At 43.8% G+C, this 26264-nt stretch overlaps 1 protein-coding gene across 17 annotated transcripts in view; it reads right to left on the bottom strand.

Annotated features, from left to right (window-relative positions):
* Positions 1–26264, bottom strand: part of CTNNA2 (catenin alpha 2) — a 3078224-nt gene that overhangs the window by 347088 nt on the left and 2704872 nt on the right. For all 17 annotated transcript variants that reach the window (XM_068274961.1, XM_068274945.1, XM_068274955.1 and 14 more), the window contains 2 exons: positions 16543–16699; positions 1145–1345 (listed from right to left, as the gene is read on the bottom strand). In XM_068274961.1, coding sequence (XP_068131062.1) covers positions 1145–1345; positions 16543–16699 — 358 coding nt within the window. The remainder of the gene's footprint in view (positions 1–1144; positions 1346–16542; positions 16700–26264) is intronic.

Here is a 26264-nt window from a genome sequence, read left to right as displayed (position 1 = left end):
TAAAAATGTAAAATTCTGTCGTGGTAAGGCAACACTTTCTGTCCCAAAAGGCTTTATGGTATATTTGTACATGTAGTTTTAAGTCAGCTGTAGTAAGAAGAATATGTAGCCTTACCATATAATAAATAAATAATTGTGCTGTGAGAGCTATTGTGTGGAGCTGGGCGCCCAGCTCCACACAATAGCTCTCACAGCACAATTATTTGACCTGAGGAAGCGACTTGTGGTCGCGAAACGCGTTGTCCAGGTGCTTAGTCCAAATTTCCAATAAATTGCTCTTACAAAATATATCGATTTGAGACTCTTCATTTGAGGTAGGAACTTTTATTCATTCATTCTTACCCTATAAATTTAAATACTGTTATACTACTGTGCTATACCAAAGGGCGCCTCCTACTTCTTCGACATCTCGTGATCAGCAGGATAGCAAGGCAACTGGTATTGCTTAAAAGGAAATAAATATGGCAGCCTCCACATACCTCTCATTACATTTGTCTTTTAACCACTAGACGACCACATCACACCAATGGGTGTGGCCACGGCGGCAGCCCCAGGACCGCCTAACTGCCTAACGGACGTTTTGTGTCACACCGGATGCTTGGTCACGCAACGTGGCAAAGCGTTCAGTGTGACGCGAAACGGCACTCGTAAGCCCCACCTTGGTGCCCGGTACCCCCACCTCCAACTTACCGCCACCATCCAGGCCCTAAGATGTAATTGAACTTGGTATGGATCTCACAACATGCTGTATGGAGCACTATCTGGCTAAATAAAAAGGACAGAAGGTGCCTCTTTTTCTTTTTTTTTGTTTACGGATTATTTCTTCTATACTGTTGTGCACACATTCACTTCACTTGGCAACAGCAGGAGATCGTTTGTTGTTTATTTCTGTTAATACCTGTCAGCACAGCTCATAGAAACAAGGGAGTGCCTCACAACATCCTTTTCCTCAGTGCGCTATCAATACCTCATATCAGCCTATTATATTTAACTCTCAGATACAAGAAAAAAAATTCTGATTGGTTGATAAGAATGACGTTGCCATGCTTTTAATGTAACTTTTTACTTTAATGAGTGCTCAGCACAATTTTTTTATTACTACTGTCTATACAAGGCTGCATGATAAAGAGCTATTTATACTCACCAGTTTCTGACAATAGTTTTGTGGCTTCCAGAACTTTTTCTGTGTAAACCCCGGCCTCGTAGTTCTCCATCTCCGCATTTATGATGTGGATGACTCTGGCGGCACGGCCCCGGATGGCTCCGGCTGTTCTGTCTAGGGTGTCCACATCTCCTTCTTGCAGGGCTATGACACACTTGTTGACATCCTCAAGAATGTGGTTCTCTGTAGGAAGAAACAGAGTATTAGAGCTCTATGTACAATTCCCATAAAATGGCAGCTAAAGTGAACCAGTCTTCAATAGTTACTAAAAAGACTAGGCCTAAGACACAACTTGTGAGCTTGTCCTCCTCCCCCAGTAAGATACTCCCACTGGTCAACTAGATCAGTGACTTCTTATCTTGTCACAGTATGACATGACTAGAAATTAGGACAATTGGATAGTTGGAGCAGCATAGTGAGGTAGAAAGGGATGACCACAATGTATGACTGGTTCACTTTAAGAAGAAGGTCTTTCTCTACTTATAGAAACTCTCTGTTTATAATTCACAGGATCATTGCTGGAAGTCCCCACCCCATATTTGTACTTATTACTCTAAATTATTTCCCAGGGTGTAGCTGCACATACTAGTAAGACGCCTGTGCCTTTCTTCTAAGGTGCACAACAATATTCTCTTTCAGTTAGTATACTTGTTTAATAGAGGATGTGAAATGCTTTAAAAAAATGTTTGCTAGAACCGGAGTCCTTTTATAGGCAAGAGAAACTTGGAAGGTCACATGACCCATTACTACGAAAATCCAGATCTTTGTAAACAGGTGCCTACAGAGAGTTATGAATATACAATGGCCGGAGAAAGTGACAAATGAAGAACTGTGGAAAAACATGAACCAACTACCAATAGAAATTCAGTTAAGGAAAAGAAGTGGTGTTGGATAGGGCACACACTCAGGAAGGGAGAGGGATCTATAGAAAGAAGAGCTCTAGAATGGGATCCAAAAGGATCAAGAAGAAGGGGACAACCTCCAAAAACATGGAGAGGATCAGTCAGTACAAGAAGAAGTTAGAAATAAGGAAAAAACCTGTAATAAGATCAAGAGAATAGCAACAAATAGATCTGAATATAGAGTCTCCACTGATTTGCCTTTGCTCCACTGAGAGCACTGGCATTAACTATAGCCCCTGCCATAGCTGGAAGGATGAATGGGGAGGCATGGGCTCATAGGGGCCCATCTATTTTGGCTGCATGCCCACCTCTCCTGGCTGGGAGATGTAACCACTTCAATGAATCTGCATTGTGTGGGTCTCTAACCACTTCCTCAGGACAAAAAAAAGGGCCAAAGGGTTTCAAAAGCCAAGATCAGAGCACATTGAAAATGCTATTTTCGACTACAAAAATATATGTGTAGGAATACATGGTATTTTTGCAATGTACATTTTTGCAAAAAAAAAAAAAAAAAAAGAATGCCAAAATTGGCATCCATGAGTTGAGCAAATGGCTTTTTAATGCTAAAAATAGCAAAAATGCATTAAACCAATTACAAAATGATTTTTGAAGGCGTTTTGAACTTTACATTATTTTTGCAAAAATGAATGCAAAAAGAATATCAGCATTTTCGCTTATAACTGGCCATATAACCCCCACCCCCCAGGAATTTTGATAGAGACACTTGAAATGTGCTTTGCTCTTACATATGCTCCGTTTTCAGGATGTAGGTGAGCAACACAAGTGAAGAAAACTTTCCAAAACTTTCCTTTAAAGCGCTGAGGGAATCCTCATTCCTCAACACTTCTGTCAGTTCAGATTTTCTGGCTGATGGCTGATAAAGTCTGCAGAGGTGTTCAGATACAGGACACTGCACTGAGTCCTTTATTACATGGTGTAACTCTTTAAGTGAGCTGGTCCCCCGGTACACAAAATATGCCTAGGACTTCCTGTCACATCATACCAGCACTGAAGTATTGTACCGTGATAGCTTTGCCGTCAGTCAAAGAAGAAAGTTTAATTTTAAATAATATTGTTCATTAAACTTTTGACATTTATACTGTAACAAACGTGGAAGAGACAGCTGCGGTGAACAGCGATACCACCGCAGCTGCCTCCATCTCCCTGCCTAGCGTTCTATCCGTGCCTCGGGCGTCTAGCACGCCGAGGACTGGTTTGTCAGAAGCACATAGGGTTGCATTGTCGCGTGCGCACGTGCACAGAAAGGATCTTTATGCGGGGAGGAGGCGTGTCAGCTGACCGGCCGGTCGGCTGACGTCAGAGGAGACGTCCACCGCTCCTCATTGGTTGATGAGAGTGGGCGTGACGGAGGGGTCTCCTCTGCTTCTTAAGCTTTGCCGAATCACCTGCAACTTTTCTGCTGTTGCGAATACTGTACTTCGTGTTAGCGTTCAGACCTTAGATAGATCCGGTGTGCTTTGATCCGGGAGGAAATTGGGGATTTCACACAGAGATAGGATTTGTTGATAGCTATAATTATAACTGAAATACTGTATATTATCTGTGTATGACTCTTGCTCATTCTGACCACTCCTCTGTTCTGTGATTCTCTACTTTTGCCCATCTGATCTTGTTGCCGACTCTGCCTGTGTATACCTTCTTGCCTTTGCCTTCTGATTTGGTACTGTATCAGTCTGTCTGTTGCCAACTCAATTAGTCTGACCTCTCTACTCTCACCAGAGGGCCCTTGTCTCTGGTGAGAGGCTCTGTACTGTTAGTGCCCACCAGCTCCTCTGGTGAGGTATAGCTAACCTATCAGTACTACTGTTGCACCAAGCACTATACTTGCTATCACATTAGCTATCTGGTATACTTGTATTATTGGTGATTCTGCAGATCACCATATAATCAGGTATATATCTGTATCATAGGTGATACTGCAGATCACCTGATAATTAGAACTCTGTTACTAGCTGACACATATCGTTACATATACTCTAATGAGGCTGCATATTAGTTTTGGGCGAACAGTGTTCGCCACTGTTCGGGTTCTGCAGAACATCACCCTGTTCGGGTGATGTTCGCGTTCGGCCGAACACCTGATGGTGTTCGGCCTTTTAAGTTCGGGTTCGCCCCGAACTTCTAATGGCCGCCGAACAGCGCCGAACAGGGCCCCTGTTCGGCCGAACAGGGCCCTGTTCGGCCGAATACTGCCCCCCTATGGGGTCGCAGGCATAAGGGGGGAGCATGCCCCGATCGCGGGGGGGGGTCGGAAATTCCCCCCACCCCCTCCGCTAGCGCTCCCCCCTCTGCCCGCTTCCCCATTCAAAAGTTTAAGCAAAGTACCTGTAGTGGATGGCCTGGCAGTGGAGTGAGGAGGAGGAGTCCGGAGAGTGACGAGTTGAGGGAGGCCGGGCAGCGGGCGGTTCAGCGGAAGTACCCTTGTGGTACTTCCGCCCTTTCTCTGACCTCACGCCCGCTGCCCGGCCTCCCTCAACTCGTCACTCTCCGGACTCCTCCTCCTCACTCCACAGTGCCGCCCACTGCCAGGCCATCCACTACAGGTACTTTGCTTAAACTTTTGAATGGGGAAGCGGGCAGAGGGGGGAGCGCTAGTGGAGGGGGTGGGGGGAATTTCCGACCCCCCCCGCGATCGGGGCATGCTCCCCCCTTATGCCTGCGACCCCATATGGCCCCCAAAAGCTGGATGTTCGGAAAGTTCGGGGTTCGGCCCGAACATGCCGAACATCTCGGCCATGTTCGGCGAACTTTCCCGAACCCGAACATCCAGGTGTTCGCCCATCACTACTGCATATAACAAAGACTTGCTTTTTAAAACTATAGAATTGGCCAGTTACCCTGTAAAATTTGGAGGTTCCTGAGTACAGCAGTGGGCCATACATGAGAGTTGCTGCTATCATGGCCAGGGGTGTTACTAGGCTGCATCCACACACTACCCCCCCCCCCCCCCCCCCCAAACGCTTGTTAGGTAACCATGCTAACAAAAATTAAACAAACAAAAAAAAACGCCTGTGACACCCACTGCCCTAGAGTGTGGCCTGCACCCATTTGCCGATATTCTACCTTAGCTCCTACGAGGCTCCTCAAAAAGTCCATAAACCGCGGCCCAAAATTTCTTGCTCCCCCCTACACTCTGCAGTAATGTTGTCTGTTAAAATATTTGCAGTTTTTGCTGTATTTCTACTTTAATATCTCTATTCCTAAAACTTCAGCTACCTAACTCCTCACAGCTGTCCACAGTCAATACCGTAATAAACAGCATTATTCAGAATGTATCAAAATAGCAAGCTGGTGATATGATAAAAATCTAGTAAAAAAAAAAAAAAGTTATTGATCATTACACAGAGGGCAAAGCTAATAAAATTACCAGGCTCTCTTTCTAGAGGATGCCGTAAAATTGGACATGAAATGAGGTTTGGGCTAAATGAGAGTAACAGGATGGCAGCAGACCAGTGGCTGTCGCCTGCTCAGCCAATTGCTTTTCAGCAGTTTTTTGGGTAGAGACTGTAGGATAGCGTAATTGAAGCCTAGAAGTCGGAACGCTCCTGATTCATCGCTACATAACAAATGACAACTCAAATAATTCCAGCGAATATCCAACGTAATGTCCAATCTAAAGAAAATGCAGAGGAGATTGAGTTATAGATCTTAATAAATGTTTGGAGGCTCAGTTAATTATGGTTCAATATCTCCCACTCAGGCATCACCAAGTGTCATAACTCAGCACCACAGTCCATTTGAGTCCACTCCAAGTTACATTGCTTACGGTTTGCAGCAATAAAGAACTGGCAGACAGCATAATTACAAACTTCATCCAGGTTCCCAAGTAAACAAAGTGTTACTTCTTCTCACCGCCTGGCAAAAGCTGCAAGAAACATTTTAACCAGTGATGCTCAACAGGATTCCGGATATCCGGGTAGACCCGGATATCCAAACTTTTTAAGCCTATCCGACCGGTTCCGGACTCCGGATACCTGGGCCAAAATCTGGATAGCTATCTGCGGATAGTTTGACAGCCGACCCGATTATCCGCGGATTTCTCCCAGATATCCGAATCCGGATTACAAGTTCGGTGGTGCACCCTTCTTAAACTTGAAGATTGTATAAAAATGTAAGCAGACTGCAGAGTGGTGCAGCAGAAGTGTGCTGGGCCCATAACCCAGAGGTTGATGGATTGAAACCATCCTCTGCTAGGCATGATTTCATTTTTGCACCTCACTTTATCACATGGGCAAAACGGTTTCCATAGCCCTGTAAGAGAAAGTGTAATAAGGGCCCTGCCATAACATAGATATTACGGTAGCTAAGACTACTCCTGGGCCTTTCTTGTAGTTGAAGAGATGAGTGAAATGGCTGGCTTCAGCCTGTAATTTTAGTTGACCTGGGTTCAATTCCTGGCCAATGGTGGTATAGCGGTGAGGAGAGCTGCCTTCTAAGCAGTTGGCCTGGGTTCAATTCCTGGCCAATGTATGTGAGCTTGCTTTTGACAGCCTACAAATCCCTGGAAGACAAAATCAGAGAGAGAGAGAGAGAGAGAGGAGGGAGGAAGGAAGGGAGGAGGAGGGGAGGAAGGAAAGGAGGAGGAGGGGAGGAAGGCCCTTTACAAAATAATGAAGCTACATGCCTCATATACCCCTAACCCCCTTGGCGGTATGAAAAATACCGCCAGGGGGCAGCGCAGCAGTTTTTTTTTAATTTTTTTTTTTTAAATCATGTGATAGCCACTGCTCAGCGGCATCCCCCCAGCCCCGCCGATCGCCTCCGGCGATAGGCGATCAGGAAATCCCGTTCAAAGAACGGGATTTCCTGGAGGGCTTCCCCCGTCGCCATGGCGACGGGGCGGGATGACGTCGGGACGTCATTGGGAGACTCGATCCACCCCTTGGCGCTGCCTGGCACTGATTGGCCAGGCAGCGCAGGGGTCTGGGGGGGGCGCGCGCCGCACCGGATAGCGGCGATCGGGCGCGCGGCGGCGGCGATCGGGGTGCTGGCGCAGCTAGCAAAGTGCTAGCTGCGTCCAGCAAAAAAAAATTATTTAAATCGGCCCAGCAGGGCCTGAGCGGCACCCTCCGGCGGCTTACCCCGTGTCACACACGGGGTTACCGCTAAGGAGGTTAAAAAGGTTTTTAAAGCAATTTAAAGGCCACTTCCAGTTTTCCATTTCCGATATCCAAATCCGTCGGATATCCGACCCGGATTCGGATTGGAACATTTTTGATCCAGATTTCCAACCCGGATCGGATAGAGGAATATCCGGATCCGAATTAGTTCCAGATAGTGAAAAGTGGTATCCGAGCAGCACGGATTTTACCCATGACTTGCGGTAAGTTAGAAACTTCATTGGATGTAGTTAACCTAATTAAAACATGCATAATCTATAACTGATTAGAACTGTTGGGTTAAGGCACCCAAAAATACAGTAGGTAATATAATGAAACAAAAAATAATAATAAGGTGGAGGGTGGTGTCTTTACCACTCCAGATGGAAGAACCCAAACCACAGGGTTAATGTAAACAGATTATATTATTTGTTCAGCACGATTAAAAGAACAACGCTTTTCACGGGTATCAGCCCGCTTCTTCAGGTCAATACAAATGCCTTTAAAATATGGTCACAAGCATGGACGATTTCTGGCGTCCATGCTTTTGACCATATTTTAAAGGCACTTGTATTGATCTGGAGAAGCAGGCTGAGACCCATGAAACACATTGTCCTTTAATCGTGCTGAATCATTAATTTAATTTTTTTACATTGACCCTGTGGTTTCAGTTCTTTCATCTGGAGTGGTAAAGACACCTCCCTCCACCATATTATTATTTTTTGTTTTATTACATTACCTATCTTAGTTTGGGCACCTCTAACCCCCCTAGTACTATACATTTCATCTCCTCTGGAGGTGTTCACCTTCTGGGTGTGGTGTTATCTACAACCAAGAAGGACCAACCAGGAGTGCGACCATCCAGGGGCTCCAATGTGGGTTTTTGATGGGGTCTCCCAGCACTTTATTGATATGGAGCCTCAAAACCTTCCATGGACATTTTAAGTGTAAGAGGTGCAATCAGAAGAGGGAAACCATCTGCTAATGATCACCACTATTCAACACACATAAAGAGGTAGTCATAAGTAAGACACCAATGCAAAGCTAAAATATTAGATGAAGGAGGGTCCCTAGTGGAGCCCTCTGATCCAGGGGCCGTGGTACGATTGCAACCTCTACATCCCCTCTTGTTACACCACTGATAGGAAGTGTTGAAGACAGACCCGAATTTACATCACAGGAGCCTATAGGCACAGATGTCCTGGCACACTAAACTTCATCCTCTAAAAACCCACAAACCCTCGCTGAACCACACCGCAAGTGTGCTGGCTGACCAAGCTGTTACTTCTCCCTTATTCGTCATAGGTAGCTACAGGTGTCCCTTAGCATTAGGTAGCCAACTAGTGGTGACCCCGACTGAAGGGAGATCTTGTTAGTGGAATGCCAAGAGCCAGGTGACTAAACTCTCATTTACACTCTGCTCAGGACTCTGCATAGAGAAGGAGGAAGGCGCTAGGGGAGGGGAGTAACACCGCCTTTCCATCATCAGGCACCTGTAGGCACGTGCCTACAGTGCATTATGGTGAATCCGGCCCTGGTTGCGGAAGGTGAAACCAGGATAATTAACATAAAAATGGGTATCCTGAATAATTTACTGCATTCTACTATTATAAACAATCACTTTATCACAATCATCGCCCTGTATACATTTACTTGGACTGTCAAGGTTCCATATGTTCATTAGTTTGCTGTAATGTATTCACATTCTGACTTATTTTCCTGTTTTCATGACATTACCATTTGTCCCTGAAAACAACGTATGTATTTTGACTTGATCGTGATTAATGCTACCCTCTCGTCCATCACTTCACGTTGCAGTCATTAATGAGCGCAATATATCAAAAATAATGAGCTCATGTTTTGAGAGAGCTTAGGAGTGTGCTGTGATTGGTCAGTTCGGGATTGCCCCTCTCCATCTGAAGATATAATCAATGCATTGTAATATTAGTTAGAGCGTTGGCCTAGTTCTCGGTGCTCAGATTGAGTGCTGAGACATCACTCGGTTTTGCTCTCAAAATCACAGGCCATCCCTGAGGGCTGCTAAGGTTCAACTACAGGTACTTAACCATTCAATTGCAGCATGTGTTTAGGGATGCACAGCCTCCCCCCCCCCCCCCCCCACCTTTCCTTAACTTTGTAACTATGTAACTGTCAGGTTAGCTGCTCCCAGCCCCTCCTTCTGAGTTTCCTGTTTGCATGATAAGTAGTAGCAGATTTGCATATGATTTGCATCTGAATTGAATGCAAAGTGTGCAGAAAATCTATTTAGGTGCTACACACTGAGCTGGTGGTCATTTCAGATGCAGCCTTAGTGGTATGCGCTGGCGTTCTCCTCGCTGTTCTACCAAATGTAAGTTACACTTTTTTTTTTGCTTAGCTGCTCCCAAGGTTTTAAATTTAGGTTAGGTCACTTGCCCGGAGGTTTGCCTCACTGTGGCGCAAGTGTCTAGTATAATATACTTTGCATGCAAACCATATTGGAAGCTAAAGTTCCTCCTAGTTTAATAAATGTTAGCACTTGTCTTGGATGCAGGGCATGCATTTTTCAGTCTGGCAGAGGCGTGTATGCCTGTGCGATTAACCATTCAATTGCAGCATGTGTTTAGGGATGCGCAGCCTTTCCCCCCACCTTTCCTTAACTTTGTAACTATGTAACTGTCAGGTTAGCTGCTCCCAGCCCCTCCTTCTGAGTTTCCTGTTTGCATGATAAGTAGTAGCAGATTTGCATATGATTTGCATCTGAATTGAAGGCGAAGTATGCAGAAAATCTATTTAGGTGCTACCCACTGAGCTGGTGGTCATTTCAGATGCAGCCTTAGTGGTATGCGCTGGCGTTCTCCTCGCTGTTCTACCAAATGTAAGTTACACATTTTTTTTGCTTAGCTGCTCCCAAGGTTTTAAATTTAGGTTAGGTCACTTGCCCGGAGGTTTGCCTCACCAAGGCACAAGTGTCTAGTATAATATACTTTGCATGCAAACCATATTGGAAGCTAAAGTTCCTCCTAGTTTAATAAATGTTAGCACTTGTCTTGGATGCAGGGCATGCATTTTTCAGTCTGGCAGAGGCGGTGTATGCCTGTGCGATTAACCATTCAATTGCAGCATGTGTTTAAGGATGCGCAGCATTTCCCCCCACCTTTCCTTAACTTTGTAACTATGTAACTGTCAGGTTAGCTGCTCCCAGCCCCTCCTTCTGAGTTTCCTGTTTGCATGATAAGTAGTAGCAGATTTGCATATGATTTGCATCTGAATTGAATGCAAAGTGTGCAGAAAATCTATTTAGGTGCTACACACTGAGCTGGTGATCATTTCAGATGCAGCCTTAGTGGTATGCGCTGGCGTTCTCCTCGCTGTTCTACCAAAAATAATGAGCTCATGTTTTGAGAGAGCTTAGGAGTGTGCTGTGATTGGTCAGTTCAGGATTGCCCCTCTCCATCTGAAGGTATAATCGATGCATTGTAATATTAGTTAGAGCGTTGGCCTAGTTCTCGGCGCTCAGATTGAGTGCTGAGACATCACTCGGTTTTGCTCTCCCAAATCACAGGCCATCCCTGAGGGCTGCTAAGGTTCAACTACAAAAACTCTGGTAAACTCCTAGAAAAGGCATTCCAAGATCTGCTGCTGATATTTTATCTTAACCGCAGCTGTCATCTGCGTTCTAAAAAGAGAAAGAAAAATCCAAAGAATGCTGAGGTTTGGCAAAATGAATTTTAGAATAAAACAATGGAATTTCTTGTCGCTGTGGTTTGCGTCACCTGGGAGAACTATTTTCAGGGTTGATAAAAGCTTGAAAGAGAAACGGTAGTAAACAGGCATTGCATTTTTAGGCGTTGCAAATTTGTTTGTACTTTAAACATTAACTCTATTGACTGGCCAGATCATTTTGCTCCATTTCCCTTTAGAGATGACACTGCAGTTTTGTTGGAGAGACAGCTGTCAAAACTCCTCCCCAGGACCAGGGAGCAGGCGGCAGCCAGTTTTTCACTATGAAAAAGCTTATCTGACATTACTGAGAGTTTGACCCTTTCTGGTCAGTTCTGTAGCACTACTGTTTTTATCAGAGATCGTGAGGTTGATGCATGCACCAGCTTTTCTGACAGTAGTTATGTAACGTGCACCCCAGGTTACCTGCATATAGGCAGACATTACCATAACAACACATGCATTATCTGGTAAAAGGTTACCTGACATGAGGCAAAGCTACCTAAGTACAAAAGTATGTTTATACTAGATAAAGTGTTCTGCACCTGTGAAGTACTACTGCACAAACGCACAATGTTCCAGGAGACGGGAGCGCAACGAATGGTGCGAGCACGCCTGAGCCGCGCATGTGCAGAAGGCTGCAACTGCCCGGATTACCAGGAGTCATATCGGCATAACGGAAAGGCCACGGCACTTTTGGGGCTGGAGGAAGCCCCAGGTAAATATAAATTAGCACTAGTGAACATTTTCAAATGTCTCTTTAAGCTAAAAGTTAATATTTTTGAGGAGTGATTACAGGAAGGAACCGGGGGAATGGAGAGAGGAGAGGACAATGCACAAATGTATGTGGATCCAGCAAGAGCATACCTCTGGGCTTATCTTAGGTAGTATTGCCTTGGGTCAGTTGTCATTTAACACGGCTTGTTGTGCAATGCCCTCTATGTCGTGTGCATCATGCATTGACTCCCTTGAGCTAGGGAGCAGTATAATGTTTATTGTGATATTGGATTCCAGAGAAACTGACAGGTCCAGATTTACATCACAGGAGCCTATAGGCACAGATGTCCTGGCACCCTAGGCTTGGCCCTCCATGAACCTGCCAACAACCGCCGAACTTCACCGCACATGTGCTGGCAGTCCCAGCTTTCACTTTTCTCTTACCCATCATAGGCAGCTACAGGTGGTGACAGGAAATTTGGGCGCATGAGGCAGGTGGACAAAAAGGGCTGCGCCATTGACTCCCACATGAAATATCGTTTGACGGGCGCCGAACAGGAAAAAAGGTCACCCGTGATAATTTACGTTTTCAAACTTCATCCGTGGTAATTTATGTTTCTCAACTGCTCCGGCCACCAGTAACGTTTACACATAAATAATACTCATTTATAGTTTTTAGCTAAATCGTAATGTAATTTTTAAATAATAACTTTTCATAAATCATTATTTTCAACATATAAAGCCGACAACAAATAAATCGTAATATACTTTAATTTAATTAACACTCCGTAAAACATTATTATCCACCAAATAAACTGCGCAACAACAAAATCATAATATATTGTTTTTCACACTTAATACTTATTAAACACTATTATCCATCTGATAAACCGAGAAATAGCTAAACCTGACAAATAATGTTTATGAACATACTAAGCATATGTATTGTATTTAACTAAAACGTTATTTAAAATGTTATCACTTACTCTTTGTAAAATATTATTATCCACATAATAAAGCGATCAGTAAGTACATTGTAATATATTTTTTACAGTCACTATTTGTAAAACATTATTATTCACAAAATAAAGCGATCACCAAGGGGGGATTTAGGGTTAGGCACCACCAGGGGGATTTAGGGTTAGGCACCATCAGGGGGTATTTAGGGTTAGGCACCACCAGGGGAGTTTTAGGGTTAGGCACCACCAGAGAGGTCTTGGGGTTAGGCACCACCAGGGGGTCTTGGGGTTAGGCATCACCAGAGGAGATTTAGGGTTAGGCACCACCAGGGGACTTAGGGGTAGGCACCACCAGGGGGGTCTAGGGGTTAAGCGCCACCAGGGGAGATTTAGGGTTAGGCACCACCGGGGGGGGGGGGGGGAATCTTAGGGCTAGGCATTTATGGTTAAGCACCACCAGGGGGGTCTTAGGGTTAGGCACCACTAGGGGAGATTAAGGGTTAAGCACCACCAAGGGAGATTTAGGGTTAGTCATCACCAGGGGGGGTCTTAGGGTTAGGCACCACCAGGGGGGGGGGGGGGTGTCTATGGGTTAGGGCTAGGTAGAGGGAGGGTTCTGTGTGAGAGTAGAGTAAGGCGAACTTTGGTGGTTCGCGTTCGCCTGCACCAGGCGAACTTTTGCGGAAGTTCGATTCGCCCCATAATGCACTATGAGGGTCTTTGACCCTCTGCATCACAGTCAGCAGGCACATTGAAGCCATTCAGGCTACACTAATCCCTGGAGCCCCCCCACCCCTTATATAAGGCAGGCACCGGCGGCCATTAGCCTCACTCGTGTGCCTGCTGCAAATAGACAGACTAGGGAGAGCTGCTGCAGATTTTTTCTCCTAGGGAAAGATTAGTTAGGCTCTTGGCTTGCTCCTGGCTGATTGTTATTGCTTTTATAGCACCCCTCAACAGCTCTTTTGAGAGCTAATGTTCTCCTGATGTGTTTTTTTTGTGTGTGTTGCTCACTGGCATTATACAGCCCTATCTGTTGCAGCTGGACCTTGGTAATTTTTATTACTGTGCCAGCCAGGCCCTGCCTAACTATCTATACTGGGACACCTACCTATGCCTACCTAACTACTGGGGCACCTACTTACCTATACGGGGACACCTACCTACCTACCTACCTATACTAGGGGACCTACCTATGCCTACCTACCTATACTGGGACTCCTACCTATGCCTACCTACCTATACTGGGTCTCCTACCTATGCCTAGCTAACTACTGAGGCACCTACCTATGCCTATCTACCTATACTGGGACTCCTACCTATGCCTACCTAACTACTGGGGCACCTACTTACCTATACAGGGACACCTACCTACCTACCTATACTAGGGGACCTACCTATGTTTACCTACCTATACTGGGACTCCTACCTATGCCTACCTACCTATACTGGGTCTCCTACCTATGCCTACCTACATACAAGAAGATAATAAGGTCGTTGCTTCATTGTGGTCAGACCAAATTTGATCAGCTGGACAGTCACTGTTGTTCTATCATTGAGCTACCACAGCCCGGCGACCATATGGGCTTGAAAACCGCCACGGCCTACACTCTCGCCACGGTGCGCACCAGTCCAGCACGGCCGTCACTACGCAAACAGCTGTTTGCGGTGCGTTACACAGTGAGTTTGGTGTGTCAGTGTGAAGCAGAACTCTAATTACACTCCCTGATTGATGTATACACATGCAAGATGTTTTAAAGCACTTTAGGCCTGCAATTTAGCATTCGATGTGATTTCTGCCCTTAAAACGCTGCTTTGCGTCACATCCAGATTTTTCCCCGGGACTTTGGGCATATATCCCACTCCGCCATGCCCCCCTCCAGGTGTTAGACCCCTTGAAACATCTTTTCCATCACTTTTGTGGCCAGCATAATTTTTAATATTTTTCAAAGTTTGCATCCCTATTGAAGTCTATTGCGGTTCGCGAACTTTTCCGCGAACCGAACCTTCCTTCGAAAATCGGAGGTTCGCGACATCTCTAGTAGTAAAATGTTAGCAATATTTACTAATGTTTTACTACAGTTATTACAAACGTACTTATTTTTTTAATGATTAGATTTTTTTGAATATGTGAATTAAGTTTTAATCTATACTAAATGACTTTTTAAAGGTTTATCAATTTTATAATAAAAATTGTTACAAAATATCGTTTAGAAACTTTATAGTAGTATAAAACATAAAGATATGTTTTTGGATCCTGATTTGGTTACATCATTAAAAAATTAAAAACAGTACTTAAACATTATGTAAAATCATAATAATTACAATTATCATTGTGAATATACAAACGTTATTGTAAGTTTCCATCTATAATTACAGAGAATAGTGTTTTACCAATGCAACATTTCATATACATTATTTAAAGGGACTCCGAGCTCAGAAAAAAAAGGAAAATGGTACTCACCTGGGGCTTTCTGCAGCCCACCGTAGGTCGGGAGGTCCCACAGCGGCCTCCTGGCTCATCTCCCTGGTCCTGTCCAGAAATGGCTGACCGGCGGCTCCCCCGCGACACTGGGCCCGAGTGTCAGGCTCTTCTTCCGCAAACGTCATGGCTTTCGTCACACCGCCGGCCGCATCGCGTCGTCACGGCTGCCGGCGTGACAGTACTGCGCATGCGCTGTTTAATCGCGCATGCGCAGTAATGTCACACCGGCCGCTGTGATGACGCAAGGCGGCCGGTGGCATGACAAAAGCCATGATGTTTGCGGAAGAAGAGCCTGACACTCGGGCCCAGTGTCGCGGGGGAGCCGCCGGTCAGCCATTTCTGGACAGGACCAGGGAGATGAGCCAGGAGGCCGCTGTGGGACCTCCCGACCTACGGTGGGCTGCAGAAAGCCCCAGGTGAGTACCATTTTCCTTTTTTTCTGAACTCGGAGTCCCTTTAATGATTTGAATTTGTAAAACATTATTGTAAACAAAATATTAAAATATATATTTTTTATAAATTATATTTCATATTAATGTTTACACCAGGTGCCCTTTTTTTCCAATGCCCTTTTTGCATGTACGCGTTATAGGTGCCCCTCAGTATTAGGTAGCCAGAAGTACCCTCAATATTAAGTAGGTAAAGGTGCCCCCAAGTATTAGGTAGCCAGAGGAACCTCGGTATTAAAGTGGATTCAAGGTGAACTTTTACTCATTGCATAATTGTGTTCCTTTTCTATTGTTTATAGGACATTCCTCGAGCCAAATACTTTTTTGTTTTTGTTTTAATACTCTAATTCCCTATAAACTAAATAAACCTCGCCCACAGGTTTTCAGAGAGCCTTGGCAGTAGCAAGGGCTCATGGGAGCTCAGTCTGGGCAGGAGGAGGAGGAGGTGTTACTAGCCTTTGATTTCAGAGACAGAAGGGAGATTAGGTTTTTTCACAGGGGCTGAGTGCTCAAGATACAGATAAGCCTGCCTCTGTGTAATGTTTACAAACAACATGGCTGCTGTCATTGTATCACAGGAAGAAATAATCATTGTCTATTAAAGCTGTTTGCAGCTAGATTTGCTGTGTAAACTATCTAAACTGTACATAAGAAATATAGACAAGTTACTTGGTATAGTTTGTTTTTCATCTTGGATCCGCTTTAAGTAGCTAGTGGGCTAGGGGGGAAATCTCGTCAGTGGCATGCCGAGACCTGTGTGAGTAACCTCTATTTCCCAATCCACTCGAAACTCTGCATAGGTAAGGCAGCAAGGAGGCACTTGGGGGGTGAGCCACCTTTTCATCATCAAGTGGCTTATGGTAAATCTGGACCTGGTAACTGATGATAATAATTAGCTTTTACTTTTGGCATTCCAAAGTGATTAACTGAATTCAAAATCCCATTTATTCAACAAAAAAAAAGCCCACACTTTAGGAATAGGTGCAGAATGCAATATGTAAATCATTTCATGCCTGTGCCAGAAGAAATATCAGAGAGGGACTCACCAGACACAGAAAGAAAGTCATCTACAGATGTGATGTCATCTACAGCCTCCGTGAGGACTCGGACCTGCTTCTCCCATTGGTCTTTAAACACGTCCATGTTGTCCTGAGCCACTTTACTCATGGGTCTGGCAGCCAATGTCAGTGCTGCATTGATCACCTACATGGAGAAAAGATAACACGCCAACATAATATTGAGAGGTTGATTCAAAAACTTCTCTCACCTTACTTATTTTTCTCCTGACATACTGCATATGGAGAGATAATTCCTGAGCTAAACAGATAAGAGGGCATGTTCTCATAACTCTGGGAAAATGGTCATGCACAGCTTGTGTTACCTATATGTATATTGTGTTTTACACAAGTAGCATAAAGCACAGTAAGCTGGCAATTTTTTGTGTAATGTGGGTTGCGCTGTTTGTGCAACCTGTGCTATGTAACTTGTGTAAGTACTAGTAAATTTGCTGCATGGTAATTTTATTGGAGGTTCATGAATGCAGCTACAAAGAGACATAAATCCAATTTTTGTTTAACCCACCACCACTTCAACATTACTTTTTTTCTGCTGTATGTGTGTTGGTGTGGGGGGTGGATGATAGGGATGCATTTCTGATCAGAACTCTGAAATCGGAAAACAGAAATCAGATTTCTGCGGAAATACCATATTACTGCAGCGTGGTCATTTTAGCCCAATCACAGAACTCTTAAGCACTGGACCAATCAGAGAATACAGAGTCAACTCAGAAGTATTTGGCCAATCAGAGACTGCAAAAAAATGACCCAAAAAACCCACTACCTGACAATCGGAGACCGGAAATCCAAGGAATCAGCATTGGCTGAAATCAGAATTTCCATAGAATCGAAAATCAACATTTCAGACCATCCCTAGTGGATTTTAGATAATACAGAAAATGCTGCAGCAGCTGCAGCTACCTGCTCTAGAGCAAGGAGGCAAACTGGCATCATGGGATGGGGTTGGCACAAGCTCACATGCCATAGATCTTCCCCCTTTAGTGACAGAAGGGATCAAAGTGTCGGACATCAATCTACATAGGGTGACACCATACTGGACTAGATCCGGCAAAAGCTCCCCTAGTGGCAGGCTCAAATGTACTCTTGTAATATTTAAATTAAACTTTTTTTTTTTTTAAACTTTATTGTAATATTTAAATTAAGTGGTGCAGAGCATGGGGTCGGCCGTGATCAAAGTGTCAGACTCATTCTGATGCTTTGATCCAAAGGTGCTGCCCACTAGTGGCAGACATTTTTCCTATGTCTGACCATGTCCGACATTGGACCTAAGCTGGAAGAGGCCTATGTCCAACATAGTCCATATACATAGGATTAGAAAGAGTTAAGACAGATAATGAGAAATTAGTGAAATAAGACAACCCCCATAATCTCTTACCAGGCAGAGAAGCATGGCTATATATCACTGTTCTGGCATATCATCACACATTACATTTGTAAAAACATGTCTCACAATAACAATAGTGAACAAAAGAGTCAGGTCTTTCAACTGTCTTCCACCAAGGACTCTTGTTTCTCATTGTGCTTATGCTCCTGTCTACAGCATGAAAGTAACCACACATACTTAGCGTTAATGAAGGTTTATAAAAGCACTGCATTGCAATGTATAGTTGGGATTCTACAATGGATCTTCCATGACCAAATGCATACATTGGCAAGTCACAAATTATACATGCATACTAATGCAGGCAAGACGAACAGAGAAAAGCAACAAACAACCCCTTAAAGTGAACCCGAGGTGAGAGCGATATGGAGGCTGCCATATTTGTTTCCTTTTAAATGATACGTTTCCTGATGGCCCTGCTGATCTATTTGGCTGCAGTAGTGTCTGAAATACACCAGAAACAAGCATGTAGCTAATCTAATATTGTCAGAAACATCTGATCTGCTGCATGCTTGTTCAGGGTCCATAACTCCCAACTGTCCTTCTCTTCCTCTTTCAGGACTGATATACACATCTATGTAAATGTATGTATTTTTCTACTGAAAAATGTGATTAACCATTTAAGCCACCTGGACGCGATTGTCACGTCCAGGCAGCTGCTGTAGCGCTGCTGTTAACCCGGAGAACAGTGAATGATACATTGATCTAAGTCCCTGGTAGCAGGACCGATGGCTTCTTATCAGAAATTGCCGTCTTTCTGATAAAAAAAAAAAGTTTCCTCTCCTCCTTGTACTTCCTGGAAGCGAGCACTTCGCTTCCAGGACTTAAAACAAAAAATCTCACTGTGGCCTTCGTGTGGCCAAATAGTAAAACTACATCTACATACATTTTTTATACAAAAACCCACATTTTTACATTTAAAATTAACTGATTACCTCCCACACCAAAAATTACTCAAATAAAATTTTTAATGAAAAAAAAAAAATTACAGCAACAACAAAAAACAACATAAATAATTAACTAAGGGTCTGAACTTTTTTTAATATGCATGTGAAGAGGGTATATTACGAACCTTTTTTTAAATTATAAACTTGTAAATAGTGATGGATGCAAAACTGAAAACATGCACATTTATTTCCAAATAAAATATTGGTGCCATACATTGTGATAGGGACATAATTAAAATTGTGTAATGACCAGGACAAATGGGCAAATAAAATATGTGGGTTTTAATTATGGTAGCATGTATTATTTTAAAGCTATAATGGCCGAAATCTGAAGAGTAATGATTTTTTCTCCATTTTTTTCTTAATATTCCTCTAAAAATGCATTTAGAAAAAAATAATTCTTAGCAAAATGTACCACCCAAAGAAAGCAGCGGAAAAAAAGACAATATAGACCAATTAATTGTAATAATTAGTGATAAAGTTATTGGCGAATGAATGGGATGTGAAAATTGCTCTGATGCATAAGTTGAAAAATACCCGTGGGCTGAAACGGTCAATTGACTCTAAACTTTAAACCTATCCTTTAAATTGATATATTTCCTATTTTCAAATCTTAAATGTTAGTATGAAGGAAAATGAACCAGGATAGAAAGGACCAGTGTGTTTTGAATCATAAAACAACATATTTTTCATATTAAATCTTTATGGTATGCATGACTAGGGGTGTGTCAGGGGCGTGATCAGGGGTGTACCGGGGGCATGGCAGAGGCATCATTTATGTGTCCCTCTTTCTTATCTCAAAAAATTGGGAGGTATGAGGCCGAAAGTATAAGAGGCTGAGGATCAGCAAGACAGCCAGGCAACAGGTATTGCTTAAAAAGAAATAAATATGGCAACCTCCATGCATCACTCACCTCTCTCACCACTTTAACAAGAAGACGCCATCCTACAAATGAAACTAACTTATCCTCCGCTAACTGCATGGATTCAGGCATGGAGGATGTCGGAAAGCCACTAGGAGCTACAGGATGGTTAGAAGACGGTGCTGGACACTCGGTAAGTATTTCATGCTGCACAGGGGGGTGCTTCTTAGGCTGATTGCTTAAGCAACAGGCAAGCACATGTATCATAAGGCAATCACTGGGGATGCCAGATTCTGGGAACTTAGCTGTAATAGCCAATCGGCTAGTATAACTAAACTGTATGTACTAGCTGATCGATCGGCTCCTAACAAAGGAGTATCTAGAGCAGGCATGGCTCATGCCATGGGTGCCATAGCACCATGGGCGCAATGCCTGCTTTTGTGCTGTGCTGCTATGCCTGCTCCTGTGCTGTGCTGCCATGCCTGCCCCTGTGCCTCCGCACCACTCAAACCTCAGATCACAATATTTCTGTTATCTGGAGCCACATGGCTACTAAACTTATGTATGTAGGGTGCAATTGGCTAAGTGTTAGAAAAGAGGGCAGAGAGGGAATAAGAATCTTTCTAAAAAAGTAACTTCAGCATTATCCCAAGCCCAGAAATGAAGGCAACCATAACACATGTACGCAAGAAAGTGTTTATAAGGGGAGGGGGGTTCTGACCAGGGAAGGGGGGGGGGGGCGGCACAGTGTTTGCCATAGGCTCTATATTACCCAGATACGCCCCTACTACTAACTGATCGGCTAACTAGGATTAAGCACACACACTCCTACTTGTAGCTAATTTACTGTATTACTGGGATTCCTAGTTCATCTGTTGTTGGTTGGATTCAGTGGCAAATAGTGCGTAGTGTAATCATTTTTGGCCAGATTTGTCTTAAAGCGGAATATAACCCTGCATTTCAACTTTGCTCTAAAACATTATTTGCAGCATATTATATGCAAAAAGCATTTTTTTTTTTACTAGACCAGCATTGGAAGGGTTAAACACAGAGGTTTTAAGTTCCGTGCAGAGGTTCAGATAGTTACATTCTATTTAGTTATATGTATATATTTAGAAATGTTACACACTCTTTGGCTGTCCTCCAACTCCTTCTCAGTGAGAGAGATAAGTCACAATAAACACTTAGATACATTTATGTAAACAAAAAGTATCTCACTCAAGTTCGGAATGCGTCTGCAGAAATCTCCAGGGACTTTAAAGCCCTGTGTAACCCTTCCAATGCTGGTCTAGTAAAAAAAAAATGCTGGTTGCATATAATATACTGTAAATAATGTTTTAGAGCAAAGTTAAATTGCAGGGTTATATTCCGCTTTAAGTGTGTGTCCGACTACAATAAATCCTCTGCCTGTCAGGTTCAGCTTGACCTGCTGCTGTGTGCCTCCTCTCTCACTGCTGGTACCCCTGAAAAATCACATTATCAATGATGGCCCCCAGTACTTGTATGCTGAATCCACCTCCTTCCTTCTGGATAACCCCATATCCACCAATCAGAACCATTATTGAAAATGACAACAGTCAACAAGGAAGCTTCTGCTTATTACTGGCTTGTCCTACCTTAAAGAGATTCCGTAACAAAATGTTCAGCCTTATTTCTTCTATCCTACAAGTTCCTATACCTGTTCTAATGTGGTCTGGATTGCTGCAATCTTTTCTAGTTGCACTGTCTCTGTAGTATATCTAATCTTCTTTCCTTTGTCAAGCCTTGTCGAGCCAAAGAGGAAAGCACTGTCTCTGCTGTGATAAAGAGAAGTTATGCACACCCCCTGCATGCCCCCTGCAGGCTCTCCAGTGTTTGTATGAGTCACAATATGTCTCTGCTCACAGCCAGCATCTCTGCAAGGCTTGTGGAGCTGAAACATTCCAAACAGCTGTGAGTGCAGAGAAATCAGTGCAGAGCTCAGACAAACAGCTAAGGCAACACTTGGAGTAACATTCCAGCAATCAAGTCCTATTTGAGAGGAGCCTCTGCAAACAGGCACCTGCTCTGATGATGTATTTCCTGTTTGGCGACCATCTTCATTGTTTACAAAAACAATGAATAAAACAGTGATATTATCACCAGGAAAGCAACGGGAGCGGCAAAAATGTAACAGAGGGGGCTAGGAGAAGACAACAAACAGGCTGGTACTTTTATTTATGTAAGATTTTCACAGTAAAGATTCTCTTTAAGGATACATTAAGATCAAATAATGTGTGATTCAGGATAAAATTCAAAAACGTTTATTAATGCACTTGACAATGCGTTTCGTGTCAGAGCCGCTTCCTCAGGTCAGTATTAGTGCCTGATAGAAGAATTGTTTTGCTTCCGGGTGCCACTGTCCTGAACCACAAATGGTTATTTGATCTTTATAAGATATCCTTAATCATTTAAGTACCAGCGGTCTCTGCCCCCTTAAGGACCAGAGACTGCTGGTACCAGAAATGGCGGAATCCTGATGGAAAACGAGGAATCACTGCACATACCCGCCGCAACCGCCATCACCCCCACATGTCAGGAACCTGGTCCACCCACTCTGCCATCGCTATGACGGCAGAGTTCCTGTGAGCCGGTCAGGAGTGGCTTTCATTGGCTCCTGACCCTGCCTATAAATGTAAGCCTATGGGAGCGGCTTACGTAGATAGACAGGGTAGCCACCAAAACAGGGCGTAGATTTCAATCATTGCGGTCCGAAAGTAGTTAAGGTAGGACAACCCTTTTTCTTCTTAAAGGGAACCTAAACTAAGAAGGATATGGATGTTTCCTTTTAAACAATACCAGTTGCCTGGCAGTCCTGCTGATCTCTTTGGCTGCAGTGGTGGCTGATTCTAGACCTGAAATAAGCATGCAGCCAATCCAGTCTGACTTCAGTCAGAGCACCTGAGCTGCATGCTTGTTCAGGGGCTGTGGCTGAAAGTATTAGAGACACAGGATCAGCAGGAGAGTCAGGGAACTGTTATTATTTTAAAATGAAAAATCCATAGCCTCCTCAGTTTAGGTTCCCTTTAGTATTGTTAAACACTACCTTATAGAGTGCAATATCCATTTTGTACAGTATACAGTATCTAGTGCTTGCCGGTTGCTTGAGAAGTCACGTTAAAATAATATTAACCTCCCCCCAAGGGATTCACTGCGGTGAGCAGCAGAAACTATTTACATATCCTCCGAGCCCTTTCCTTTTCACGTGTTACAGCTCCTAGCTGCTGTGCGGCATTCTCAGTGGACGGCTTTGATGTGTCATGTGACCCGATGTAGGTCAGGTGACAACCCAGAAAGCCATAAGTGAACATCACACAGCAGCTGCAAGAAGTGAAAAGGATGGCACCTGGAGGATGCATAAGTCGTTTTTTTTTCTGCACACCACTGCTCAAAGTTAGTTATGAATGTCCCCATTGTGTCCTGCCAGTAGTGTTGAGCTTAAATTTGTGTAATTTCATGTTTCTGTTATTACGGACGCAAATTTTGCCACTACGTCACAAATTTTTAATTTTGTAATTGCTATACAAACAGTAATTTGGAATTCCATAAGCAAAATTTCCGTCACATAATTTTGGTTTCAGTGCAAATTTGTGTTTAACGCGAAATTTCATAATTTTGTGTTTTCTATAGAAACAAATATTTTGATTATGAAAATGGACTTAATTACTTAAATTTGCATATTTACTATAAAAAATTTAATTACTAAACTCAGGAAAGTCTCTCATTGATTGCAGTTACTGATAGTGCAAAAGTCCCTGCTCGTGCTGTCGCTTTAAATGCATCAGGAGGCTCTACCTGCAGCCACTTCTAAGACAGGTACTCTTTGTGAAGGTGCACTTAGCGGTCATGCATGCTGAGACACTTGGTTTTGGGCCTTGCAATATGTGATAAGGCAAAATCCCTGCACATGCTGTCACTTTAAATGCATCAGGAGGCTCTGGACTGGGACATAATTTTGAGAACGACCAAATTTACACACTAAAAATGAAAATTCCGATTTATTTGCGTTATGAAAATGATCATAATTACAAAAAAGGTGGTAATTACGAGATTCCACATAAACTCGACATTTTGCATAATTAAGTGAAATTATGAATGTAAGATTACGGCCATAATCCTAATTTTGCGAATTACGTGAAATTTTGCGTAATCGTAATTAGGCAATTACGCTATTCACTACCTGCCTGGCATGCCGGTTAGTTGAGACTGCTGGATGCCCGAGTTCTGGTTAATCAGGACCCTACTGTATGTGGTTTTGTTCACAGCCAATAAGATACTGCACGTAGTGGTAGTAATATATAGGGGAAATTGGTTGGTTGCCCTTCTGCAACCCACCTTTGTGAGTATAATCTACCTCCACTCTTACAATATTTTCCCACTACTGTGACATACTGCACCATTTGGGCTCTGTTTTTTCCTCCTGTAGGGTGCAATTTTTTATCACCCACAACTTGTATCCACATGCTGGTAGTTAACTTATTGGGGATTTTTTTTTTTTGTTTGTACATCATTTTTTTTACAGCAAATAGTGAGGTTAAGTTAACAGTGGGCATTGCATTGCGTTCCTTGTAAAAGCAGGAACGCAACACAATGGAATGCAAAAAGTGCCTTCTGCGTGTTGCGTTTCATACAGTAAACCATACAGTCAATGAAAAGGAAGTGTCACCAGGGATGGATTTACCATAAAACACTGTAGGCACGTGCCTACAGGCACCCAATGGTGGAAAGGCAGCTCACTCCCCTCCCCAAGCACCTCCCTCTCTGCTTACCTATGCAGAGTCCTATTGAGAGTGTAAATGATGTTGCTCACCCTGCTCTCAGTATTCCACTGGTGAGATCTCCCTTCAGGCAGATGCACCTCTAGCTACTTAAGACTGAGGTTCCTCTAGCTACCTAATACTTGGGGGCACCTCTATCTACTTAATACTGAGGTTCCTCTAGCTACCTAATACTTGGGGGCACCTCTAGCTACTTAATACTGAGGTTCCTCTAGCTACCTAATACTTGGGGGCACCTCTATCTACTTAATACTGAGGTTCCTCTAGCTACCTAATACTTGGGGGCACCTCTAGCTACTTAATACTGAGGTTCCTCTAGCTACCTAATACTTGGGGGCACCTCAAGCTACTTAATACTGAGGTTCCTCTAGCTACCTAATACTTGTGGGCACCTCTAGCTACCGATGACCGGCAAGGGAGAAGTGACAGCTGGGACATCCAGCACACTTGTGGTGCAGTTCGGCAGGATTTATGTAGGTCCATGGAGGGTGGAGTCTAAGTAGCCAGGACATATGTGCCTATAGGCACCTGTGAGATAAATCCGGGCCTGGGTGTCACTGTTAACGCACATGTTTTGCGGTAACGCACTGCTTGCAGTGCGTTGGGATGCCGGACACCCTTAGACCACACTGTGAACATCGCATTGCAGTGCAGCTTTCTGCATTACAATTCGGCCACTAAGCCACTCCGCAATACCCCACTGTGAATGTTGCCTAAATTGTACTTTTGCTTTGACTATGTCATTAGCCAGGTAGCTAAGGACTGCTCACATTGCAAAGTAGAGTCCATAAATAATTAAATAATGATTAAATAATAAATAATGGCATGAATGAGTTATGTGGTCGAGTGGATTCATACGGGGATATCAGCATTAGGGTTGGGCCGAACCTCCGATTTTCGGTTCGCGAACCGGGTTCGCGAACTTTCGCGAAAGGTTCGGTTTGCGTTAAAGTTCGCGAACCGCAATAGACTTCAATGGGGATGCGAACTTTGAAAAAAAAAATTAATTATGCTGGCCACAAAAGTGATGGAAAAGATGTTTCAAGGGGTCTAACACCTGGAGGGGGGGATGGCGGAGTGGGATACATGCCAAAAGTCCCCGGGAAAAATCTGGATTTGACGCAAAGCAGCGTTTTAAGGGCAGAAATCACATTGAATGTTAAATGACAGGCCTAAAGTGCTTTCAAACATCTTGCATGTGTATACATCAATCAGGTAGTGTAATTAAGGTACTGCTTCACACTGACGCACCAAACTCATCGTGTAACGCACCGCAAACAGCTGTTTGTGTAGTGACGGCCGTGCTGGACTGGTGCGCACCATGGCGAGAGTGCAGGTTTTGGTGGCTTTACAGCCCATATGGTCAGTCACCTGGCTGATGTAGCTGAATGACAGAACAGTGACTGTCCAGCTGATCAAATTTGGTCTGACCACAATGAGGCAACGACCTTATTATCGTGGGTGTGCCCCCCGAGACACTCATCTAGGCGCCGGTCATTGCTCCATTGTGATACGCAAGCCCCTTCACCACGGCAAGGTAATGATCACGAAGGGGAATGGGCGCATGTTCATGCCTTTTCTTTTGTTGTTGCAGCTGCCCGCAGTGCAGCCAGAAAAATTAGGCAGTCATGTACACGCACCCGAAAAATTATTACAGCGGCCGCTGCTAGCAGCGGCCTAAAAAATTCAGCAATCCGCCTGGAGT

Source organism: Hyperolius riggenbachi, chromosome 1, assembly GCF_040937935.1.
Source record: "Hyperolius riggenbachi isolate aHypRig1 chromosome 1, aHypRig1.pri, whole genome shotgun sequence".
NCBI classification, from domain to species: Eukaryota; Metazoa; Chordata; class Amphibia; order Anura; family Hyperoliidae; genus Hyperolius; species Hyperolius riggenbachi.
The sequence above is the reverse complement of the archived record's forward strand: the minus strand, read 5'-3'. Positions and strand labels throughout refer to the sequence as shown.